Genomic DNA, 26,925 nt, shown 5'->3' on the forward strand with positions numbered 1-26,925 from the left:
ACCAGGAAATAATCGTAATGCGGCCAGCGTTCACCAAGAGATAATCGTAATGCGGCCAGCGTTCACCAGGAGATAATCGTAATGCGGCCAGCGTTCACCAGGAAATAATCGTAATGCGGCCAGCGTTCACCAGGAGATAATCGTAATGCGGCCAGCGTTCACCAGGAAATAACCGTAATGCGGCCAGCGTTCACCAGGAAATAATCGTAATGCGGCCAGCGTTCACCAGGAAATAATCGTAATGGTGCCAGCGTTCACCAGGAAATAATCGTAATGCGGCCAGCGTCCACCAGGAAATAATCGTAATGTGGCCAGAGGTCACCAGCAAATTATGCTAATGTGGGCAGCATTTACTCACCTGCAGAAGACTCCTGTAGCCAGCCGGCGGTGGCACTGGTCCCTGGTGCGTCACACGGTGCCTTCAAGCACGTGTGACAGGCGGAGGGCGGAGTAAGGGGCGGCGACGCACGTATAGACAAACTGGCATGCGGCCGCTCGCTCTGCACAGAGAGGGAGAGGGGGCGGACCAGTAGGCGGCACCAGGCACAGGTAATCGTAATTTATTGTAATATAAAATGACAAACATTAAAAAGGAACTGTAGGGTAAAACAGTTCCTGACCTTCTTCAAGTTGCCCAGAATTCCCCTGCCCTTCTTTAAGTTGCCCAGAAGTGGGCAACTAGAAAAAGGGCTGGAGCCCGAAACGGTGGACTGTTTTGTCCTACAGTTTCTTTTTAATGTTTTTCATTTTATATTACAATAAATTATGATTAATTATTGAGGTGGTGCGGAGTTCTGCAAGACTATGACGTTCTCACTTATGCACTGCGCAACCGTGTGTTGTGTTAATGGACTGCTACATGATTTTTTGTCAAAACACCTTCATTGTCAGTTAATTAAATAAGCACCACAATTGACAGGACCTTCACCGCAGAAAAGAAACCCTGAATACTTAAACAGTATTAGAAAGTACATGGTCACCCATCCAGGCCCGGATTTCTGCAAAGGCCACAGAGGCAACGGCCTAGGGCGATAAAATCAGATAAGATCAGAAGGGCGGCATGACTTGGAGAGAGAAGAAGTCATATGTCAAAGTAAATCATCTCCTCTGTTCCCGCAGTGCAGCCAGCCAGCGCCTTGCTCTGCACTAATAGAGGAATTCCAGAGTTCCCCAATCCCTGCACCTCTCACTTCCTGATGTGTTATAACAATCAGGATCAATCATAACTGTCACCTGATGATCCAATTATTTATATGGATCGACATACAGTACAAGTGGATGTGAGAAATACCAGGGATTTACATTACAAAGAAGATAAAACTAAGTTCCGCTGAGTTCTAATGCAGGCATTCACAAACATTTCTGCTAGTTTCTTCGCCTTCTCTTTTAGAGCTGTGACACTGTCTGACCCCAGCAGTTGTAAATTACACTTTCTTATCTAGCCGTAATTTATTGCTTTTTTTTCCTTCTAGCCAGTGATCTGGTCTCTGCTTAAGTTAACTCTTTCCTGACTCATTTTCTGTCCTTCATCTCCGACCATCTATGATAACTGCTGCAGCCTGGAATAAAAATGCTGTATGCTTCCCTTTCATTGCTAAACTGTCACTGTCACCTGAGATGTTACTACCTCAATGCTAGTGTGTATGAATTGGCATCCTTCTGCTTTCCTGTAGCAGTAGAGCATTCTACCATCTTAGCCATCAGCAAAAGCAGAGAGTTTTGAATCAGGGTGATACCATTTATTGGCTTAAAAGAAAAAGAGTAATCTTTCTGCTAATAAGCCTTCTTCAGACTTTGTTCCTGTATACTGTCTATATGTTAGAGCACACCACCATATGTACATTCAGCATTCAAAAGAGATACGTAGATTTTTCAGCAAATATAAATAAATGTCATTCAGATGCTTTAAAGTGGAGCTGAACTCTTGCACAGGACAGAAGGAAACCATGCAGAGACATGCACCATGTATGTATTTAGAGAGCCTTTCGAATTCTTCCACATCTGTGTCTAATCACAAATTTGATATCTTCCCTGTGTCACCTGGCTGCCACAGCATATAAGCTTATTTTAAAGCACAAGATGTTAATATATTTGCTTCCATGAAAGATGTTTGCTACTTACCTGTTCTCTGTTTTGTTTGGGCTTTTCTCCATTGCACTGCCCTGCCACCTGTTTGTGGCTCCAACTGCAGTCAGCCGCACAGAGGACAAAGAAGCAGCGCATGCTCTGGCCACTCCCGCTCCCTGTAATTTCCTGCTCCTGCCCAGATGTGCACAGCAACCAAGGCCGGTACAGTGTTATGCATTCTTGATGAGTACCGATCATACATCAGCGTAATTTCTCAAGTATGCATTCCCAGAACACTATCGGCTGCTGTGCACATTCGAGCAGGAGCGCAAATTTCCATCGTGAGAGGACAGAGCATCCACTGATTCTTTGTTCAATGAGGGGCACAGCAGCACAACTGAAATGAGCCCATTCAAACCAGTGATCGCTAGTCAGATAGTTGGCCAGAATGTTTTTTGGTGGTGGTGGTGGCGGGGGGGGGGGGGGGGGGGTTGGGGGGCGCTTGGTGACAGCAGGCCTAGGGCACTGGTAAGTACAAATCCGGCCCTGCACCCATCTACAAACATCTAGGCATTGGTGGCTGAGAATAAAATCAGGAGCATTTTCATGGAATGTAGTAAGAATGTTCTATAATGTGGTAAACTTTGTTAATTTTGGCAAAAGAAGCAACATGTTCATTGTAATCTGCAGTGGATAGCAGTAAATGAACTGAGTGGTAACGCTGCCTATGTGGCCCATCTCCCACACTGGAGTTCTGCTAAATCTTATAAAATACCCAAAGTAGAAAAATAACTTATCATTTAGACTCAGCTTCAGCAGGCATGAAAAAAGTAACAAAGAATATATCATAACCACATATATGAAATGTTACAATAAGTAAACTGTCCCAATCAGAATTATTTTTAAGTGACATTTATGGCCTCGATTCATAAAAGCATTACCTCATGCGGTAATGCTGAAAACAGCAGACTTTACCGACCACTTAGCAAAATGTCAATTCATAAAGGCTGTTACTGCATGAAAAGCTGACATTACCGACCAGGGAGATAAATTACCGACTTGGCTGCAGTTACCGACAACATATGTCAGTAAATTGTCAGCAAATGTCAATTCATAAAGCCTGCAACAAGCGGTAAGCCTGGCGGTAGTTACCGACACCTCTGGTGAGGTCTTAACAAGTTATCGACAGCTCTGATGAATGCAAAGTGCAGAGAGCCGAAGTCTGTTTGATTCATCTGTGGAGAGAGCCAGAGAGCCCTCTGTGTGAATCATTTCAGCAGGCAGGGAAAGACTGTGTGACTCATCTGTCTGAGTCATCAGTGGAGAGAGCCGGCTGTGTGAGTCATTTCTGCAGGCAGGGAAAGACTGTGTGACTCATCTGTCTGAGTCATCAGTGGAGAGAGCCAGAGACAGCCGTCTGTGTGATTCATTTCTGCAGGGCAAAGAGAGAATCGAGACACTGCTCTACTCTACCGCTCAATGGGCTGCGGTAATTTACCGACCTCCAAGGGAAGCTGGGGAAATCTTTATGAATTAGCCCACAGACCGGGAAAATACAGAGTGCGGTATTTTCCGACAAGATTTTTTTATCGCACTGCTGTTTATGAATCAAGGCCATTGTATTTGCCCTTCTCAGGGGTCCAACACTATGGGCCTGATCTCCTAGGTGATATTTTCACATCTTATAAATAAAATCCATTTTAAGCCACCAGCAAGCAAGAAAATACTCAGAATAATGTCAACAGTACTTTTTCACCTACTTTTAGGTACTTTTTCAAAAGCAGAGTGCTGAAAAGTTATTTTAAAAAAAGATGAAAAAGTATCGCTTGAGAGAAAAGGTGAATTGGATCAGGCCCTATGTGTTTAACCTCCTGGGGATCGTGTAATGTAAATCCTACACCGCACTTGTGGCTGTCCAACTCTGCAGCTGCATAGGATTTACGCTGCCTGCTGTTTCCGCTCCCGACGCCATTGTGCGCACCCAAGAGGGGAGATTAAGCTGTCATATGACAGTGGACATCTCCTCTCGGTGATCAGAAGCCAACGCGATTGGCTCCTGATCATGTGATCACTACGATCGCTGGCTGATCGTAGTGATCACTATTGGCAGCGGCGGTAAGAGAGGAAGAAGAGGACGGAGACTCACCGCTCTGGCCGGCATCCCCGCTCGCTCTGCCTTGAGTGTCGGGTCTCCACGATCCGGAACTTAGCGGCAATGCGAGCGGGGATGTCGGCCAGAGCTGCTCATCGCTGGAGCCTGGGAGATGAGTAAAGGCTGCTGGCATATGACACCTGTCAATACAGGGGACACCATGCCTAGCTATCTATAGTGGGAATCCGACTGCCTGACCCCCCCTCCCCCCCCAAACGCAGACCCCCCCCTCCCCCCCCGCACGTAAAATGGACTGGTCCTCATGGAGACTCAGAGATGAGTCATAAAGCAGTTTTTTTATTCACCCGGGGCTTCTTCTAGCCTCATAAGCATGGATGCGTCCCTCGCCGTCCTCCTTCTCTCTACCATTCAGCCACGGTGAGCCCCGGTAACAAGCTCAGTCAAAGCCAGTCTGGGTCTTCTGCGCATGCGCAGACCTACTGTGCATGCGCAGTAGACCTGGACAGACATCACTGAGCACGGATGTGTCCCTCGCCGTCCTCCTGTGGTCTTCCGTTCCGCCGCAGTGAGCCCCGGTAATAGGCTCAGTGACGTCTGTCCAGGTCTACTGCGCATGCGCAGTAGGTCCGCACATGCGCAGAAGACCCAGACTAGCTTTGACTGAGCCCGTTACCGAGGCTAACCGTGGCTAAATGGGAGACCGCAGGAGGACGGCGAGGGACACATATGTGATTATGGGGCTAGAGGAAGCCCTGGGTAAGTTAAAAAACAGCCTTATGACTCATCTCTGAGTCTCTTTAAGGGGAGTTAGGCAGCCCGTCCCCAGAGGGTTAAAGAAAAATAGCTCAAAATATGTATTTGTAATAAAATCAGTCTTCACTTTAAAGGACACCTGAACTGAGAGGGATATGGAGGCTGGCATATGTATTTCCTTTTAAATAATACTAGTTGCCTGTCAGCCCTGCCAATCTTTTTGGCTGCAGTGTGTTTGACTCACACACCTGAAACAAACAAGCAGCTTAACCAGTCAGACTTCAGTCAGAAATATTTGATCTGCATGCTTGTTCAGGGTCTATGACTAAAAGTATTAGAGGCAGAAGATCAGTAGGACAGACAGGCGATAAGTATTTTTTATAAGGAGATAAATATAGCAGTCTCCATATTCCTCTCAGTTCAACTGTACTTTAAAACAGATTCAACAGTTTTGCCTGACTGGATTTGCTTTTTCTCCTTTATTTTCAGCTGAATTGTTCTTCCAAATTGTGGCTTCTATCAGGCAGAAGGGACACCTATAAGACTATCTACTATCTACCTAAGTTTTCTAACTGCATCATGCCACTGTTCATATCGCTCGGTTTTCCTTTAGTTTGCTTTTCCTGTATAACTGGCAGGTGCCTATGTGACTGTTAGGAATGAAACAAGCTCAGGTAGCTGAAAGACATCTCTTATAAAGATTCTTGGTGAAGAGTATCATGGCTGACAGTTTCCTGTCTGTGAACCTCATTGCATTGTGGGAAACAGCAGATTTTTCCAACTGCCAAACAGGCAGAATCTCCCTCTCTGCATAGAACTCTCAGTAACAAACATTCCGTGCATATCCCCTGGCAGAACTAAAGATATCCTCACCAGTGATACATTTCATAATGTAAATCAGAGAGAGGAAAGGTTTTACAATGAGCAAACACTGACTAAAAAAATCTATAAATTAACATTGTAAACAACAAGCAATTGTATTCATTATGTTATATCCACTACAGTTCCTCTTTAAGCATTTACCACCTAACAGCAGACTTGTCTGAAAGTGTGTGGTGCGGATTTTCTAGATCACTTATATTCTCCAGGCTTAATAAATCAGCCCCAGTCTCTGTAAGTGATAGTCACTAATTGAGCTAGCATTTAGTTTGCATATGACTGGAGGAGCAGCTGCTGTAGGACGTATCTACCAAGTACATAGTGCTTCAGGCCTCTGGAGAACACATCTATGGTCCTATACATTATCCTATTATCTGCTCTGTCACTATATTTAATTTGAGAGGAGCCTTGTTATTGATTAAATCTTACATTTGGGAAGTCAAAAGATAAAGCTGTTTTCTTTATCTGACATGAGCAAAATGCAAGCAGTTAGGGTGATTCACTGACATCAGCACTGGAGTCATCACCAGTGTAGACACTTCACTTTCCCACTTCAAAGGCTAAGCTTTTAGAAAACTACTTTGTAGTGGTAGTGTCATTTGTCAGTTATTATTGCAGTTATTACTAGATTAGGACGAGGAATTGGACGATTCATGTTATTCCGCATACAAGCTAATTACACAGCAACGCAGGAAATCTCCCACAGACTAGATAAAGATCTAATCCATTTCCCCTTATTACCAACAAGAAATTCAATAGCAAAATCTGCTCAAGAAATTACCGTATATTTGAAACAGGAAGGAAATGATCATCTGTTGCTTAGTCACTGGGATATTAGGCTTGCCAATCTACATTTATATATGATAAGAATGTACAGCATGAACATGCATTCAGTGAACTGGTGACTCACATAGCATAGAAATCATTCAAAACGATTCACTATAAAAATAGAAATCAATAACTATCCTAGTTATATTAAAGACATGGCAGTGATACCGTATTTTACAGCTTTGCCATGTTATTTCCTATTAATCCATTGCTCCACAGTCATCAAATGATTGCCATCTGTCAGCTGGGACTTTCAAAGGTCAATAAAGCGCCCTTTCTAAATGGTTTCTGAAACTGCAGCAGGACATCTCCAAGGTCATGCATCCAGTAAAATGAGACTGATCAGCAAGGAATGTTTCTGTCAATATCATTTCATTCTACTCAGCCTAGGATCCATTGAAACAAGTTGCTGTAATGTTGAATATGGTAATGCATACTTCTCTATGAGCGAATGAAGCTCTAAACACAACTAAACCATTCTCAAAGTGAACTTGAACCAAGTAAAATTATTTAAAAGAAACACATGACGTATCTGCAAATGAATATTACATACTTACCACCATCAGTTCCTCTCAGAAGCTCACCATTTTTTTTGTCAGAACTGAAATACATCAATTGCTGTCAGTTATATTATCAGTTGCTGTCAGTTATAACTGAAAGGACAACTGATGAGAAAGGTAATGTACATGTTTCAGTATGGCTCGAGTGGGCAATATTATAGTTTAAAAATGTGCTGACCAGGAATTTGTTATGGCGTAATGGCCATTTTCAAAATGTAGGACGGAGAATTCCATTGATCACTGTGGACAAACAGGACACAGGAGATGAGAAAGAGATGGATGAGTAGACTACACAGGTACACAGGAAAGTATGACGTGTGTATGTTTATTTTGACTTTTACTTTTCAGTTCAGGTTTGCTTTACTACTGCCCTCCATTCAATTTTCTGACCAGGTAATGAAAGGGTGATTAGTGGTGATGACAAATGCTTCTAACCATAAGAAGTAGTTGTTAATGCACAGGGGCAGATTTATTAATAGTGACTGAAAGAAATCATGCAGGATTAGCTCAGACTTCTTAAAGTGAACCTGAACTGAATAAAATTATTAAAAATAAACACATGATGTACCTGCAAATCAATATTACATACTTACCTCACAGTCAGTTCCCCTCAGAAGCTCACCATTCTCTTCTAGCAACAATTCCTTCCATTTCTGACAAAATTTTGTTAGAATTGAAATATATCAGTTGCTGTTAGTTATATATCAGTTGCTGGCAGTTACAGTGGCTTGCAAAAGTATTTGGCCCCCTTGAAGTTTTCCACATTTTGTCACATTACTGCCACAAACATGAATCAATTTTGTTGGAATTCCACGTGAAAGACCAATACAAAGTGGTGTACACGTGAGAAGCGGAACGAAAATCATACATGATTCCAAACATTTTTTACTAGTAAATAACTGCAAAGTGGGGTGTGCGTAATTATTCAGCCCCCTTTGGTCTGAGTGCAGTCTGTTGACAGTAGACATTGCCTGATGAGTGCTAATGACTAAATAGAGTGCACCTGTGTGTAATCTAATGTCGGTACAAATACGGCTGCTCTGTGACGGCCTCAGAGGTTGTCTAAGAGAATATTGGGAGCAACAACACCATGAAGTCGAAAGAACACACCAGACAGGTCAGGGATAAAGTTATTGAGAAATGTAAAGCAGGATTAGGCTACAAAGATATTTCCAAAGCCTTGAACATACCACGGATCACTGTTCAAGCGATCATTCGGAAATGGAAGGAGTATGGCACAACTGTAAACCTACCAAGACAAGGCCGTCCACCTAAACCCATAGGCCAAACAAGGAGAGCGCTGATCAGAAATGCAGTCAAGAGGTCCATGGTGACTCTGGACGAGCTGCAGAGATCTACAGTTCAGGTGGGGAAATTTGTCTATAGAACAACTATTAGTCGTGTACTGCACAAAGTTGGCCTTTATGGAAGAGTGTCAGGAAGAAAGCCATTGTTAACAGAAAAGCATAAAAAGTCCAGTTTGCAGTTTGCCACAAGCCATGTGGGGACACAGCAAACATGTGGAAGAAGGTGCTCTGGTCAGATGAGACCAAAATTGAACTTTTTGGCCAAAATGCAAGACCCTATGTGTGGCGGAAAACTAACACCGCACATCACTCTGAACACACCATCCCCACTGTCAAATATGGTGGTGGCAGCATCATGATCTGGGGGTGCTTCTCTTCAGCAGGGACAGGGAAGCTGGTCAGAGTTGATGGGAAGATGGATGGAGCCAAATACAGGGCAATCTTGGAAGAAAACCTCTTGGAGTCTGCAAAAGACTTGAAAATGGGGTGGTGGTTCACCTTCCAGCAGGACAACAACCCTAAACATAAAGCCAGGGCAACAATGGAATGGATTAAAACAAAACATATTCATGTATTAGAATGGCCCAGTCAAAGCCCAGATCTAAAACCAATCAAGAATCTGTGGCAAGATCTGAAAACTGCTGCTCACAAACGCTGTCCATCTAATCTGACTGAGCTGGAGCTGTTTTGCGAAGAAGAATGGGCAAAGATTTCAGTCTCTAGATGTGCAAAGCTGGTAGAACATACTCTAAAAGACTGGCAGCTGTAATTGTAGCTAAAAAGGTGGTTCTAGAAAGTATTGACTCAGGGGGCTGAATAATTACGCACACCCTACTTTGCAGTTATTTATGTGTAAAAAATGTTTGGAATCATGTATGATTTTCGTTCCACTTCTCATATGTACACCACTTTGTATTGGTCTTTCATGTGGAATTCCAATAAAATTGATTCACGTTTGTGGCAGTTATGTGACAAAATGTGGAAAACTTCAAGGGGGCCAAATACTTTTGCAAGCCACTGTATATCTGAAAGGACAACTGATGAGCAAGGTAATGTCCATGTTACCCTATGGCTCAAGTGGGCAATACTACAGTTTAACAGTGTGCTGACCCAGAAGCTGTTATGGGGTAATGGCTATTTTCAAAATGGAGGACGGAGAATTCCATGAATTCCATTGATCACGGTGGACAAACAGGATGCAGGAGAGGAGAAAGAGATTGAGGGGTAGACTACACGGGAGGTAAGTATGACGTGTGTATGTTTATTTTGACTTTTAATTTTCAGTTCAGGTTCCCTTTAAGAAGGTGCTATTTCCTTCTTTGCTGAAACATGGGCTCTATAGGCTAGTTAGGTGAAACATTGAATGAGTCTGTCACCACCCAACCGTGTACGGTCAAGTTAATGGGTGGTGCACTCCTCCTACTGTCTATAATCTTAACACGCAATATCTAATGCCCTCTGATCTTTACTTTAAACTATCCATCCTAATTCTACGTTCTCGACTTCCTCAGAAACTATTGTATTAACTACAATTTAATACTGGCCACTCTAACTACAAGGCTCAATCTGCATACTTGTGGTAATCCCTGGATTATATAAAAGTTCGAAATATTTAACTATTTTCTTAACCTGTCTTATAGTTATTTCTGCAAATATGTGTACTAGTAAATTGTTTACATTGGGTGTATCACTTTGATGTTCTATTTTTCTCAAAATTAAATATAAATTGATTGAAAACAAAACTGTTGTAAAACAGGAAGAGATAGGTAGGCTTCTCAGAATTGGTGCACTCTGTGAGGGAATCCTCTAAAGGTGCAAATACATTACTTGATTTGAGGCACCGATTTTCAGCCAATTCGATTATGGCCGCCCGATCAATCTAGCATGCTGGAAAAATCGAACTCAAAAGAGCTTAGTTGGGTGCTCGACCGTAGCTTTGTTTAATATTCCAACGATCGACGGAACCAATGGACTCCTCCTCGGCCCGTGGTGACTGTTGAAATGCCTCTGTTATGCCCCACTGTGAATGTGGACTAAAAGTCATAAAGAAGTTTGGAAGGTATAGAAATGTATATTGTATACATATTAATAACAAACATACATTGTTTATGGAATTTTGCTTCACTTGGGAATATAATATTAACAGGTTATGTTCTCCATTCCAAGCCTTCAATCTGACTAACAACAGCCTGTCAAAGGGATGTGTTAGACCTCTGCAGAAATGCTTGGCAGGTGTCCTCAGTATGTGAAAAACATGATTTGTTTTTATGCATGATCTGGCAGCCACACATCTTCATCAGACTGCCAATCTGAGCTGGCAGAGGGGGACAACACAGTCAAAGTGTTAAGGGTATTTTTAATGGTCACAAAAGTAAACAAAAGAAAGCTGGAGGCACCGGCAAGTAAAACAAATGTGGAGTGTAAAAGTGCCCATACACTTATCAACTTTCCCAACAGATTCGACCAGAAAGAAACGGCGGCACCATTTACTGTTAGTGGCATATTTTTAAATGAGATTTCAGGATAAATGTACAAATGCTGGATTCCTGTCTGACACTTTCATCTACCCTGTGTAACATGCTTTAGTCAACTCCATGACCCACCCAATGAGTCTGAATATAAAATGCATTATACATACACTGGAGGTTTCTTGGCCAAGATGGCCAGTTTGGGGCTACCTCTGCTGAGAATTTAGTGTGTGCAGCCTCCTCCATGCTTCATCAAGAGGTTCAGAGAACCGGATCACCTCAGCTTAATGCACAGTTTCCTCTTACCCTCCTGCTGGAAGATGCTCCGCCCTGCACCGTCATTCCATCTCCCCCCACCAGGCAAGGCCTCCTGATGCATTGGTACAACACATGAACCCAAACTGTGAGGGATCATGTTCCAATTATTGCAGGCTACATTCTTTGCGAGTGTGTGTACATCCCTTAAAAAGTAACACAAGGGTATTGTGTTTTACTTACCTGGGGCTTCTTCCGACCCCTAGAGGTCTGTGTGTATCTCTCTCTGCCGTTCCGCTGTTCTGCAGAGTCCCACTGTGAGCTCAATAGGGAGAGGCGAGAGGCGCAAGCCTGTGCATGAGCAGAACAAGGCTGACAGCCGAAGCCTGCAGAACAGCAGAAGTGACACACAGCCTTATGGGACCGGAAGAAGCCCCAAGTAAAGCAAAATACCATTATGTTAGTAAACCTGAGACGAAAGGGAGGAAAGGATTTTTTCTTACCTAAGGCTTCCTACAGCCCACTGTAGTCCATCTGCTCCTTCAATGTCCTTCCGATCCCATCTGTTGTGCCACTGTGAAGTCTGCAGGACAGCTGGGTTGCGGTCCACCATGCATGCATCATTCCGGGTCACACACCTCCTCCCTCACACTCTTGTGGCTGTTACAATTTTTATGTACTGCACATGCACAGACTGTTCTTGGCCCCAAGAGGGGGCTGGAGGAAACCCCATATAAGTACAAATCCGTTCCTCCCTTTCGCCTCAGGTACACTTTAAGATCAAAAATCGTATCCAGATTGCACTATGTGTAAACGTGACCATTGGAAATTAATTACATACGCTTTTTTTTCTCTACCTGTTTAGCCACAATGCCGTAATCCTAATATGTGTTCATGCCTGTCCACCCCAACCTGTGCCCCCTTGGCACAAAATTGCTTGTTATTAATAATAAACACACTAGTTAAACACTAATAGCACCAATAGATTTAGCTGTGCAAGCAAATACTTGGGTGGCTGTACAGTAATCATAACTCCTGCACAAAGTACTGAACATCCTCTGTGGGCACTACAGTACATCATCCAGTTTAAAGTTGGCCACTAAAAGTACCTACACACTATTTAATTTTTATCAATACATTAGACATTAAAGGGAACCTGAAGTGAATAAAATTATTTAAAATAAACACATGGGGCTTGATTCACTAAAGGGTGCTAACCCAGTCAGCACGCCTAAAAGCATTGCACGTGTAAACTAGAGTGCTAAGTAGTTTGCACTGCAAAGCTGTTAATGCTCACGTGCTATTTTAGCACACGTAAAAGTTTGCGCAAGTAAAGTTTTGCGCGCACCACTTCGGGACGGCAGAGCTTGCCGCTGTAGCTGTGTCTCCATTCGCGTCATTCCGCGCGGATCAGCGGGGATTGACGCGAGTAGAGGCAGGGCTACAGTCCTAAGCTCTGCCTCTACCAGGAAGCACTGCCCACATTTTGCTCAGGGGATTTGGGGGGGTTTAATGACTGTGTTCTTCCGCAGGGATGCAGCATTTTAGCTTGGGTGATAGTGTAGAACAGGGGTCCCCAAACTTTCTCGGTCAAGGGCCGGGTCAACATACTTCAGACCTCCAGGGGGGCCAAAACACACGTACATAAAATGATGAATTGAATCTAAGTATTGATTTACCCCAACCATGCCTGTAGGAGAACTCCCAGCAGCAGCCATTCAGTCATGCAGTGCTGGAAGAACGTCTTTGTGCACCAGACAGTGAAGCATACCCAGGTGACAACCTGCCGTCCAGTTGGACTGCAGAGTCACCTGATGCAGAACTGGATTGGAAACCAGCGAATTACTGCTCGCTGGCTTCTACAGTATGTGGATGGGTGGGGCCAGCACTGCTATTCTATATGCGGGCTGACGATATTTAAAGGTGCAGTGGTCCATATCTGGAAGTTATACATTTTGTATTTGGGGGCCAGTGAAAAAGCCTTGGCGGGCCACATTCAGCCCGCGGGCCTTAGTTTGAGGACCGCTGGTGTAGAAGATGAATGTTAAATAAAAAGAGCAATTTTATAAGGCTTCAGACTCTCTTTAAGCATGATGAGTGTAATGTATTGCATGTAATGTATTGCATTACGCTCTACTCATGGAGCAGTAAGACTTTATGCACATTACTTTTCTTTATGCAATTTAGTGACTACACCCCTAGATAAAAATATCAAATTTGTTAAAAATGCATTGAAACTATGGCATTTTCTATCAATATTACAATCAAAACGTCAATATTTTATAAAGATAGGACATGCTGGTTCTTCCTGTGGTCAATCCCAGCAAGTCTCAGCAGGAGTGTAGGGGGAGCAATGGACAGAAGCAGTACACAATCACGGTTTTCACGGCTTTGTAGTAAATCAGGCAGTACATAGTTAGAAGCTGCAGCAGAGACATAGAAAATAAACAAGATTATTTTCTGAAACAGTGTAAAGTGATGAAAAATGGCAGAATAGGTAAACAATATCTATTACTACCTTGTGTATTTATACAGGACTCGCATCTTCTACAGCATTTTTGCATAGTGTATAAAGTCATGTCACCAACTGTCCCACAGAGGAGCTGACAATCTAAAGCAGGGGTCTCAAACTCAATTTACCTGGGGGCCCGCAGGAGGCAAAGTCAGGATGAGGCTGGGCCACATAAGGGATTTCACAAAAAAAGTCAATTAGCAGCCCAACCCCCCCCCCCACCCCACCCCCCCTCCCCCCTTGCATTGATTTTTATTTCAAATCAAATTCACACTGAAGCGAACTATTTTGCCTATTTTATCTTATAGTATTCTTCAATGCTCCCATTACAAGTAGTCCGCCGTGTCCCAGCCGCAAAACGAGGGCTGCAGAGCCCCCAAATCGCCCGGGGGACAATCCGCCGGCATTTCCAGGAAGGGGCAGAGCTTTCAGCTTCAGCTCTGCCCCTCCTGACATCAATCGCGGCGCATCACCGCCTCTCCCGGCCCCTCTCTGTGAAGGAAGAGTGAGAGGGGTGGGCAGAGGCGGCGATGCGCCGCGATTGATGTCAGGAGGGGCAGAGCTGAAGCTGAAAGCTCTGCCCCTTCCAGGAAATGCCGGCGGATTGACCCTGGGCGATTTGGGGGCTCTGCAGCCCTCGTTTAGCTGCGGGGATGCGGCGGATTTCTTGGGAGCACTGAAGCGAACTATAAGGAAGCTTTTGCCGGCCACAAAATATTGTATTGAGGGCCGCAAATGGCCCGCGGGCCGTGAGTTTGAGACCCCTGATCTAAAGCATCAGTCAGTTACTGTCTTTTGTTCTTATGGAAGGCTAAAGGCTAAAGGTGGCAATACAGGCATCGTAATTACAATCGCTTGTTACGTGATCTAATCTGCTTGTTATCTATGATGCAGCGAGCCACATCAATCATAATTTCAATCAACTTGTGGTAAAAAATACATCAAAATTATAATAGGAACGGATAGTACATTTCGGTTGATTGGGTGGTGGAGGGAGATCGACAGACCACAGCGCTGCACTGTATTGATCAGAGCAACATTGCAGTTCAATAGGTTTTCAATAGATGGGGGGGGAGGGGGATGGATCACTCTCTGATCAGATTCAGATCAGAGCGGGATTGATCTGGGATTGATCTGTTTGGTCCATGAGTCGCGGCAAATTGCGCGCGCAAAAGTCCGCGGTCGCGCGAATCGCGGCACTTTGCGTGCGCAAAAGTCCGTGAACGGCACTTCACGTGCTAACTGTTTAGCACACCCGTGCTAAACAGTTTGCACCGCTTTGTGAATCAAGCCCTATGTGTGTATGGGCCTCCTTAAAGAGAACCAGAGACAAAGCATCCTCATGTATTTTACCATATATATCAGTGGGAACATTAGAGAAAACACCTCCCCTGCTCACTGTTTCATTATTTACTGTTCAGATTGCTTCTAATTAGCCCTGATAAAATCACTGAGCATTTAGTCTGGCTTTGCTATAATGACTCAGCTATAATGATCCTGAGCAGAGCCACAAGGGGGTAGGCTTGGGCTTGAAAAGACAGCACAGAAGACAGACTCAGCTATAAAGATTCCAGAACAAAGCCAGAATGAATGCTCAGTCGGGGATTTTATCAGGGCTGATTAGAAGCAATCTGAACAGTAAATAATGAAACAGAGAGCAGGGTAGGTGTTTTCTGTAATGTTCCCACTGATATATATGGTAAAATACATGAGTGTGCTTCGTCTCTGGTTCCCTTTAAGGCCAATTTTAAAGGAGAACTGTAGTGAGAGGGATATGGAGGCTGCCATATTTATTTCCTTTTAAGCAATACCAGTTGCCTGGCAGCCCTGATGGTCTATTTGCCTAAAGAAGTGTCTGAATCACACCAAAAACAAGCATGCAGCTAATCTTGTCATATCTGTCTAAATTTGTCAGAAACACCTGATCTGCTGCATGCTTGTTCAGGGCCTATGGCTGAAAGTATTAGAGGCAGAGGATTAGCTGAATAGCCAGGCAACTGGTATTGCTTAAAAGGAAATAAATATGGCAGCCTCCATATACCTCTCACTACAGTTCTCCTTTAAGGGCACCAATTAGCCAAACTGGACCAGATAAACCAAACTATAAGTTTCCCCTTCAGATTTGGTCAGCCTGCAGGCTGCATAGTGCAAGACTGCATAGGTGATGGACACCTTTATTCCCGAGTCAGTTATATGTGCTGAGGAATTTTTCCTGCCCTTTAACTTGTAATAATGAAATAAAAGAGACCTACTGGAGCCACTGACAATAAAATTACATTGTATATGCTATCTAGAAATGTTTGGTTTACCTTAACTTTCAGAGTTTATTACATATTTTAATTTGTAGTTTGTGATAAAATGAGAAATATTTGCACAGTGTTTAAAGTATGAACAAAACACGCAGAATTCTGAGCATTCTACTAGACTACACCCCCTTATTCTTCAACATGTCTGTTTATATAAAATGTCTACAGAGATAATAAACAGATTAAAGGAAGCAGATATCCAGAAAGATGTGTTTAATATTAAAGATACCACAAGGTGTTGTGTCAATATAAGCACGCTACAAGAGATAGAAACCAAATGGCCACCCCTAGGCTTATAAAACACACAACCTAAGACAAGTGCTCTCCTTGTTGCAGAATCTTTAATAGGGAGGATGACTCTGCTCAACCTCACGTCTCTTATTAGGGCTCATATACCTGAATATTTATAACTCATATAACGTTATCATACAAACTAGTCAGAGAGAGTGCCTCCCTAACACCTTCATACTGCTCTCGGTGACCGTCTCCGACTCTGCCCAGCTTTCTGCTATGTAAGCAGGATGTGGGAAGAGAGAGCCTTGGATCGATTTTTAATTATTTTTTTAGAAATTACACCCAATTTTTCTGATTGATTGTAACATTTAAAAAATATGACCATGTACTACACACAAACACATGTTCAGCGTTTCCCCAATTATGAAAACAAATGATTGAAAACTCTGAGAAAAATTGCTTGGGGTCTGTACACTAAGAAATTCACAATCTACCTTACACCATTCAATTTTCATCAGAAATGATCAAGAAAAATCCACCATTCCCGATCAACTTCTATTGAAAAAAACAAAAGAGAAATTTGATCAGATTTCGAATGGATGACAAAAATATTTTTAATATTTCTGTACAACTGATCGTTTTTATCAAATTGCTGTGCAATTGGATTATTTTATTGTATTGTGTATGGCCACCTTAACCCTGTGATAAGAATGTAAGGATGAACAAAGATTTCACCCAGAGTAAAATGTGTGCCATTCTTGTTTGATCATCAATTTTTAAGTTTTTCAAAGTACACTTGGAGTCTACAAAAAAAATAATAATTACATACTTACCCCTGTAGTAGAAAGCCTCTGGTTGGTCCAGTGTCTTCCTGGAACCTCCTTTAGCCCATCAAACAGTGTAGGGACCATATTTACCTATTGGACTCAACAGGTTCTTCTGGCCACACTCCTAGCTGTGGACCAGCACATCCATATTGGGCATGTGCGAGTCCACAAATGCTCAGTAGAACAAAGCTGCTTGTGCAAGGCTCTTTTCCAACGTGCACAAGCTCATGCTCTTGCTTCTACTGGGCATGCTCGGACCTTACTCACACATTTCCAGTATGGATGCACTAGTCTACAACAGGAAGCACGGCTGGAAGGAGCCTATTCGACTCACGCTGAGTCAAACAGGTGAAGAGGTTCCCTAAGATGGATCGGTTGGCTGCAGGAAGATTTGAGAACTAAATTCTTCCCAATTACTGGGTTTCCATTAAAAAAACAGGGACCTCTTGTCCAAACCATCTGGGCTTCTCTATACCCTCACTATTAAGTCTTTATCTTCCTTTAAAGTGATGTTTCTATGTCTTTGATTGTTTAATAATGGTTATAAAGCTAGGTACACACACTGGATTAAAGAGGAACTCCAGTGAAAATAATGTAATTAAAAAAAGTGCTTTATCTTTACAATAATTATGCATAAATGATTTAGTCAGTGTTTGCCTATTGTAAAATCTTTCCTCTCCCTGATTTACATTCTGTCATTTATCACATGGTGACATTTTTACTGCTGGCAGGTGATGTCAGAGGAAGGAGATATCGCTTCCTTTTTTGGCAGTGTTATTTCCCAAAATGCAACAAGGCTCCCACAGTGTGATGTCAGAACCGTGGTCCTGACATCACACTGTGGGAGGGGTTTCACCACAATATCAGCCATACAGAGCCCCCTGATGATCCGTTTGTGAAAAGGAAAAGATTTCTCGTGGGAATGGGGGTATCCACTACTGATTGGGATGAAGTTAAATCCTTGGTTACAGTTTCTCTTGAAACGCAACCAAGGCAGCCGTTAAGGATCATCTCAGCTGAAATTGTACCAAGTGTACAGGAGCTCCCTAATGTCACCTAATGATCAGCCATGCAAGATCTTTAGCAACACCGACGCCTGACAAAACACACACACACGCGCACCCCGTCAGCCTATTGTTCTCCTCTCCCTCAGATACTGCTCTATCCTGTGCTGCACATCATCCCAACTCCTCCCCCTGCACAGCAAAAGGACAGAGCTTCACAGGAGCCGGCCCTGAACTGTCACCAGAAAGATCAAGTGCTGATCCCTGCAGGCAACAATAATTGTATGTGTGCACAAGGCTGTAAGACTAGGTCATTACCAATCAGGAACCCTTCAGGTGTTACAATGCATCTGTACAATATACAGATATGGTACTGCTCTGGCATAGTGTGAACCCAACCTTAAAACAAATCTTACATGGAAAAAAAAGTTAGATACTCACCACTGTAATCAAACCCTCCGCTTCTCTCCAGGACCCCCATCTTCTTCACAACCGTGCTCCCCTCTGTGATTGGAAGCAGCCACGCTGCATAGGCACCAGTAGTGTTTGTGCCGAAGCAGTAGCATGGAGCCACTAGTGCACAGAGCAAAAAGCCATGCACAAGCATCTCTGTACTACTGCACAGGTGCGAGCCTTACGTTGCACCCCACAGGCGGAGCCGTGATTGTGCGCCGAGAGGAGCATGGCCACAAGCACCACAGTCAAGGTTATTGTCCAATAATTTCTGAAGCTACATACTCACTTTGTGACGCAGGATCTTCTGGCCAGTGAGTATGCGCGACATCATGACATGGCACGTGACAGTGTGAATGAGACTTCAGCGATCACGGTACTTTACGTGGGAGCCGCCAGGGATCTTAAAGACTGGTTCTGCAGTAACAGCTTTATCGCTGTGTGATGCTAAATGACTTTCGTGTGATCATGGGCCTGTACCAACATCGCAAGATTGCATAAATGGCCGCTTGTCGCTCAAAAATCGCCGGCCATTGGGAAAACCACTGGAAAAATCATGAGGTGGGTACCTAAGGGTCCCAGCGCATAATCAGAGGGGCATAAGAGGATATCCAGAGGCTTCCCTCTACTGAGGTAAGTATCAAACTTTTTTTTACCTCACTTCAGGTACTCTTTAATATCGCCTGCCCTGTTGTTACTAATGTTAATCGGTGCAGCTGTTAATAATCATGTCACACTAACAGGAACTTGTAGCTGCACAAACATGTAATGTCTTCCTACAGGCTTTGATGTAAGGTCACTTGTGTACCACAGCCCTTACGATGCTTAGCCTGTAATTATATTTGTAATAAATGTAAATGTATTGATCTTTTACATTCTTCCCATGCACATAAGTGAAATGGATATATGAATTCTCTTTTACGTATTCTTTGCTCAATATTACAGTGTCAGTTTTATCACATTTCCAATGTATTATGTGCACTTGCACTGTTCATTCTTGATTAATAGCTACATTCATGACAATCATCCATGCTAATAAGCTGAACTGATCAATATTCCCTGCTTTTAAACCTGACTTTTCTTTATCCTATCTATAGAATATTATGTTGTCCTCCCTCCTGTGTAGCATGGAAAAGGATGTGATGCTTTGATGAGCTGCAAGATTTGTCGTGACCACTTCTTGTTTAACCCTACATATGGGTAACATATACTGTACCTATATGGGGGGCGCCTATGCTTAGCTAACCTATACTTGCGGCACCTATGCCTAGCTAACCTATACTAGCAGCACCTATGTCTAGCTAACCTATACTGGTTATACCTATACTATACAGTGGGGGCACTTATACTTTGCTAACTTATAGTGGGGGCACCTATGCCTAGCTACTTATATGGGGAGTAGCTATGCCTGGCTACCTGTACTGGGGCACCTATATCTGGCTAGCTATACTGGGGGCAACTGTACCTTGCTAACCTATACTGAGGGCACCTATGCCTGGCTATCTATACTGGGAGCACCTATGCCTGGCTAACCTTTACTGGGGGCACCTATGCTTGGCTAACCTATACTGCCTGGCTACCTATACTGGGGGCACCTATGCCTGGCTATTTTAAATGTTGGTAGATTTCTTGAACTGGGTAATTTTCAAAGTTACTCGCGAGTCAAAAAAGTGTGGGCACCCCTGCTCTAGAGGTCCCCTCATGGAACTTTCTTTTTATAATAGATAAGAATGATCAGGGTCACACAGTGTCACACTTGTGTAGCTGTACAATCACACAGCTAATAAGCATATTCAGGAGGGAGGGGCTGGCAGAAGGAGCTGGCTGACAACTGAGACATGCCAGCCAGCATATGGAGGCACTCTCCGCCAGACATAACAATGATGACATCTGAAAAGTAAAATAATACGTATAATATGTAAGTCTTTCCGATTCATTAGATTATTAATATGAATCACGTCTTATGTAATTGGTATCAAATGTTTTAATTTGGGTTCACTGTAAGTTTAAACACGCCCTTGAAAAAAATGACTGATTATCTCCAACCTTCTATAGGCTCAGGTGCTACCACTGTAGATGTTATTTAACTTGCGTTCCCCTTGTTGATCCCTTGCCATACAGGTTTAATTTAGATTGGAGTGGATTGAAGCTGGGTTATGCAGTTTTTTCATGTAAGACGTAACCATATAGCATTTTTATGCATGCCCATTCTACAGTCTGAAGTAATGTAGGACTGACTACTTGGGGATTCATCTGATTCAGAAAGATTGGCTCAGTTTAAGTGTTAGAAGTAATCTTCAAAACAAGATTTTATCTTCTAGTACAAAATTATGAAAAGAAAAAAAAAGCTGTCTGTCCTACAGAAACCTCAGGCAGTTTATACTTTTCTTTGCAGAAATCGCAATAAAAAACATCTGATGTCATATAGGGTGTGGGGGTTTCTATGGAAAGAAAAGCAAACATTTGGAAAGTGTCTCCAAAAGGAAACCATTACCTAATAAATAAAACACTCCATTATCATTACAGAAGTTTAAAGCTGTCATTTATTGTTACAAGTAGATGATGCTAATTTAACACAGTACATACATTTATTGTACATTAAAGCAACTGTACCATGCTTCTGGTCTCTGGAATGCTGTAATTACACCAAGTATCTGCAATGATATTTAAATCAATTCATAGGCTACTTGGCATCATAAGCACAACTCCTTCTGTTCTGTCACTAACCCCACTCAGCTGTTCAACAGTCCAATGCCAGAGTCTGGACTGTGGCATAGGGGCACTGCTCACTTCTGAAGGCTTAAAATGTACCAGAGCTCATATAAATGTAACGTTTTATACATACCTGGGGCTTCCTCCAGCCCTATACGCACGGATCACTCCCATGCCCCCGTCCTCAGCCTTTCCGTTGCTTCGGTACTGGGTCCCATCACTTACGTCAGTCGGAGCCAGTCTGACGCAGGAGAAGTGCGCTCTTTTGCGTATCCGCAAAGAGCGCACTTTGCGTATCCGCAAAGAGCAGCCGCTGGAGAGATACGTAGAGGACGCACTTCATCTGCGTAGACTGGCCCCAACTTGCTGAAGTGACGGGACCAGTATCGGAGCTGCGGGAAGACTGAGGATGGTGGCGTGGGAGCGATCCGTGCGTATAGGGCTGGAGGAAGCCCCAGGTATGTATAAAACGTTACATTTATATGAGCTCTGGTTTCCTTTAAAGAGGAACTACAGACTTTACTCATCGGGTTCATTTTAAAACTTGTATGATTAAAGGGAACCAGAGAGGATGCAATATACATACCTGGGGCTTCCTCCAGCCCCATACGCACGGATCGCTCCCACGTCGCACTCCTCCGCTGCCTGCATCAGCCGCCACCGGGTCCCGTCATTGCCGCGAGTCGGCAAGTCGGCCGGCGGACGCGGCCAATTCTCCGCATCACAGGGTGCTCTCCCCATACAGATACGCATGTGGCTGTTAACTGCGCAGCCGCATGCGTACATGTATGGAGGGAGCCCCTGTGATGCGGACAATTGGCCGCGTCCGCCGGAAGTGACGGGTCCGGTACCGGCGGATCCAGGAAGCTGAGGATGGCGGCGTGGGAGCGATTCAGGCTTATGGGGCTGGAAGAAGCCCCCGGTATGTATAAAATCTGTTTCTTTTTTCACCCCCCGTTCCTCTCTGGTTCCCTTTAAAACTAAAAAGTACTGTACCTTGGCTTGATTCCCTAAAGATGCAGTTAGATACATACCATACCTAGGTAACGGGAAGTCTCTGGATACCATAGAGCCTTCCCGGTCCATCCTATCGTTCCTGCACAATCCACAGTTAAAGTTATTTGACCTTCTATGTCTTTGGTACTCCTTGGGCAAACTTTGGAACTACTTGCATCCCTTGTAATTCTAAAAACGAGCACATCCATGCTAGAGTCCAGGCTCACGCATGCACAGTATGGATGCTATCGTCGTTGGAACGACTCAGGGACTCGAATATTTCTGAAGGCCGCCCGAAAACCGAAAACCTAGCAGGTTGAATAACTTAAACCAGGACTTGGAATAACTGATCTGCAAGGCTCTATGGTATTCCTAACCTAATGTGAGACAAATTGGGGTTACCAGCCACCTTAATATGCCAAGTATCAAGATTTTATTAATCAAAAAAAGGGAACATAGAGAATCTCCATTAATACACGTGTAGAAGGAGCACTCATGATTCATTAATTAAAATTGCATATGCAAAAGCTATATAGCCATCAACACAGTGTAAAATAATATATATTTCCATATTAGTATTGCACATAGAAAATCTCACACATGCATACTCCATGCATCCCGCGCTTGCATACTGGTGCTCTATGTGTCATGAATCATTTCTGATTGGGGGGCCCCCCTTAGATATATCCACAATCCGGCAGAACTCCAGGCAATGGCCACTATTACTGGAGTCAGATCGTCACCCCACTCAGTGGTCGTATAGTTGGGGCTGACTGGGATAATGGCAGTTCATATATTTATTTTATTTATTTATTTATTTATTTGTTGTATTTATAAAGCGCCAACATATTACGCAGCGCTGATATATCCACATATATCCACATGAGGAAATAAAGGATGGGTCTCACCAAACCATGGCTGCTGGCGTCTCTTTGGCTTCTCCGGTGTGTACCACGCGGTTAGTTGTACTGCTTATGGGGCGGCCTGGATAGATGTAAGGCCGTCTTTATCATCTGTTCCCCCCGACAGTTCAATCGCCTCTCTCAGGATACAGACCAGTTAGCTGTGTTTCTCCGGGGAGGCAAGCAGCGGGAAGACCAGCTGTGCATAGGACGTCAAGCACTCGTCAGCGCGGAAGCGTGGCTGGAAGCTCAAACTGCGTGGCTCCGCCCACCGACGTTTCGCGTCATGTGTGACGCTTCATCAGGGTGTGGCTTCAACATACAACTATACGGTTTAAAAACAGTCTGAAGGCCCGCCCTTTCCCCGCACTTACAGCATATTTTGTGATCTACGGGCAGCAACATGGGCTGTCAGCCTTACAGAAGTGTATCCATCACAAATCGGCACTTGCGCAAAGTAAGCATCTTGAGTCCCAAAGGAAACGATAGGGGTATCATCACTTTACATTATGGTGAGGGGGAAGACCGCTCAACGCCATGAAAACGACATGTAAGCGTAAAGCGCTTGGATAGATAGAGCCCTACATCACAAAAAATGGCACAATATGGTTTTCAACAGGTCCACATAATTCATGGATCCACATTCCATCTGTCTCAGGGTTCATTTTGGGTAATCCACAATGAGGGTACAGGAGTAGATAGATCACACCTTTGTTTTCTTTGTTCATTTTTATATAAACACATATATGTGGGAAGCACCTATTTCACATGGCACCCATCATTCATTGCGGGTTCATACACATCCCAGTCGATCAATCATATCGTTGGATCCGTAGAAACGGAGTTAGGTCCAGTTCTGCATTTAGACCAAGTGGTGCCACGGTCTTTAACTTAAAGATCCATGATGCTTCCTTACAGTACAGTAGTTCATCAAAATCCCCCCTCCTGGTGGACACCTTAAGTCTATATATACCCTTAACTAAAGTTCCAGTTAGTTCGTTACCATGGCATTCTCTATAATGATCATAAATACCTCCTATGGCTTTACCTCCTCTAATTTTACCCATATGTTCTAACACCCGTTCTTTCATGGCCCTTTTTGTTTTACCAATGTATTTGAGCCTGCACGGGCACTGTATCATGTAGACGACACGTGTCGTATTGCAATTAATAAATGATCGTATATCATATTCTACATCACCAGTGCTATTTTCAAACACACCAGTTCATTCAATAAACGGGCAGTTTGCACCTACCACATTTATGTGACCCATTGGGTACACTTCTCTGTAGCCATGTATCGTTATTAGCACTAAATTCACTTCGGACTAGTTTGTCCTTTAAATTGGGTGCTCTTTTTGCGGTAAGGACCACTTTTGCTATCTCATCCGAAGCCGTCAAAATTGGCCAGAAAGTAGACAGCAATTCCCGCAAGCCTTCCCAATGGGTACCATAGCTGGTCACGAGCCGCATATGTCCCCCCCCCCCTCCACACCGGACCTCCCACCACGAGTGGCCAAAAGATCCTTTCTATCCAGGTTCCATGCCCGTTTCAGTGCCTTCCGCAAAACTGAGTGTGCATATCCGCGTTCGCGAAACCGTTCATACATGTCCCTTGACTCACGTCGAAAGTCACTTTCATTGGAACAGTTCCTCCGTAACCGGAGGAACTGTCCATAGGGGATCCCTCTTTTTAATGAGGGTGGATGATGGCTGGAGGCATGAAGAAGCGTGTTGCCAGCTGTGGGTTTCCGAAAGGTTGTGGAGACCACTCTATTTCCCTCAACTCTCAAACGCAAATCCAAAAAAGGTATCTCACTACCGTATGAGTACGTGAGTTTAATATTGCGATCATTGGAGTTGAGGGCAGAAACAAATAGTTCCAATTCGCCTACACTGCCACTCCATGCCACCAAGACGTCGTCTATATAACGAATCCATAGGGCGACGTGCGCTCCAAAGCCCGGGTTAGGGAACACATCTCTCCGCTCCCACAGCCCCAGGTGTAAACACGCATACGCAGGGGCGCACACCGCCCCCATGGATGTACCACGTACCTGACGGAAATACTTACCGCCAAAACTAAAACAATTCTGGGTAAGAATCAATTGCATGCAATCAACAAGGAACTCATTGTGGGCCCCCGCGGTGGGATATCTCTCGTGGAGGAAGAAGGACATTGCCCGGAGCCCATCCTTATGCGGGATCGAAGTGTATAACGATTCAACATCGATCCCCACAAGGATGGACCCCGGGGGCAGCTCGAGACCAGCAAGGACCCCCAAAACATCACGAGTATCCTGAACAAATGACGGTAAAGATCGCACCAATGGACTTAATTTTTTGTCTATAAATTGCCCTATTCTTTGAGTGGGACTACCAACAGATGAGACAATAGGTCTACCTGGGGGATTGGAGGGGGATTTATGCAGCTTGGGCAGAACATATATGGTGGGGATGTTGTATGTATCAACTCTTAAATATTCCCATTCAGTTTTAGAGATATGATTATAGAAAAGACCATCATCGAGTAGATCATTTATTTTGTCTTTTATGTAGGAAAAGGGATTTTCACGTAAGGGTAGGTATGTATTTTCATCACCCAGTTGTCTCTCTAATTCGTTCACATACATATCCTCATTGAGTACCACGATGTTTCCCCCCTTGTCACTGGGTTTTATAACTATCTTAGGTGCTAAGGTTAGTTCCTTTAAGGCCTCTACTTCATCTTTACTCAAATTCCTCTCTTCAGCGATTGGGAACAGATGTAATTTCCACAACTCTTTTTCTATGGTGTCTAGAAATACTTTAATATATTTATTCTGGGATAGGGGAGGCATATAACTAGATTTCACCTGTAATCCTGAGGGTGGGGGTCTCATAGAACTCTGTTCGTCCAAATTCATGACTGGAGGGGAAACTCTTTCATCTATAGCTGGTACTTCAGGTGCATTTTCGTCAAATAAGACCTCTAACGCAGACAGAGTCTCCCTCTCACTTACTGAGAGACTTACATAGCTCTCTGATCCCTGATAATCAGAGGAATTGGAACTACCATAGGTTACTCTAAGGAGCACTTTTCTGAGGAACAAGTATATGTCTTTATAAATTTCGAATATATCCCCAGAAGTTGTGGGTGAAAAGGACAGTCCCTTATTAAGGAGGGAAATATGTTTATCTTGCAACACAAAAGTAGATAAATTTACCACATTTTGACTCCCAGAGACACGTGTCGTCTACATGATACAGTGCCCGTGCTGGCTCAAATACATTGGTAAAACAAAAAGGGCCATGAAAGAACGGGTGTTAGAACATATGGGTAAAATTAGAGGAGGTAAAGCCATAGGAGGTATTTATGATCATTATAGAGAATGCCATGGTAACGAACTAACTGGAACTTTAGTTAAGGGTATATATAGACTTAAGGTGTCCACCAGGAGGGGGGATTTTGATGAACTACTGCACTGTAAGGAAGCATCATGGATCTTTAAGTTAAAGACCGTGGCACCACTTGGTCTAAATGCAGAACTGGACCTAACTCCGTTTCTGCGGATCCGACGATATGATTGATCGACTGGGATGTGTATGAACCCGCAATGAATGATGGGTGCCATGTGAAATAGGTGCTTCCCACATATATGTGTTTATATAAAAATGAACAAAGAAAACAAAGGTGTGATCTATCTACTCCTGTACCCTCATTGTGGATTACCCAAAATGAACCCTGAGACAGATGGAATGTGGATCCA

General features: G+C 43.6%; 1 protein-coding gene across 5 annotated transcripts in view; it reads right to left on the reverse strand.

Annotated features, from left to right (window-relative positions):
• Window positions 1-26,925, reverse strand: part of VAV3 (vav guanine nucleotide exchange factor 3) — a 490,967-nt gene that overhangs the window by 267,882 nt on the left and 196,160 nt on the right. Inside the window, exon 1 of one of the 5 annotated variants that reach the window (XM_068240047.1) lies at window positions 7,198-7,233. The exons of the other annotated variants lie outside the window; for them this stretch is intronic. Within the exon in view, the coding sequence (XP_068096148.1) occupies window positions 7,198-7,203 (6 nt within the window). The 5' untranslated portion in view covers window positions 7,204-7,233. Of the gene's footprint in view, window positions 1-7,197; window positions 7,234-26,925 lie in introns of those variants that run through there. 5 annotated transcript variants of the gene reach the window in all.

The sequence above is a fragment of the Hyperolius riggenbachi genome, chromosome 6 (assembly GCF_040937935.1).
Source record: "Hyperolius riggenbachi isolate aHypRig1 chromosome 6, aHypRig1.pri, whole genome shotgun sequence".
NCBI lineage: Eukaryota > Metazoa > Chordata > Amphibia > Anura > Hyperoliidae > Hyperolius > Hyperolius riggenbachi.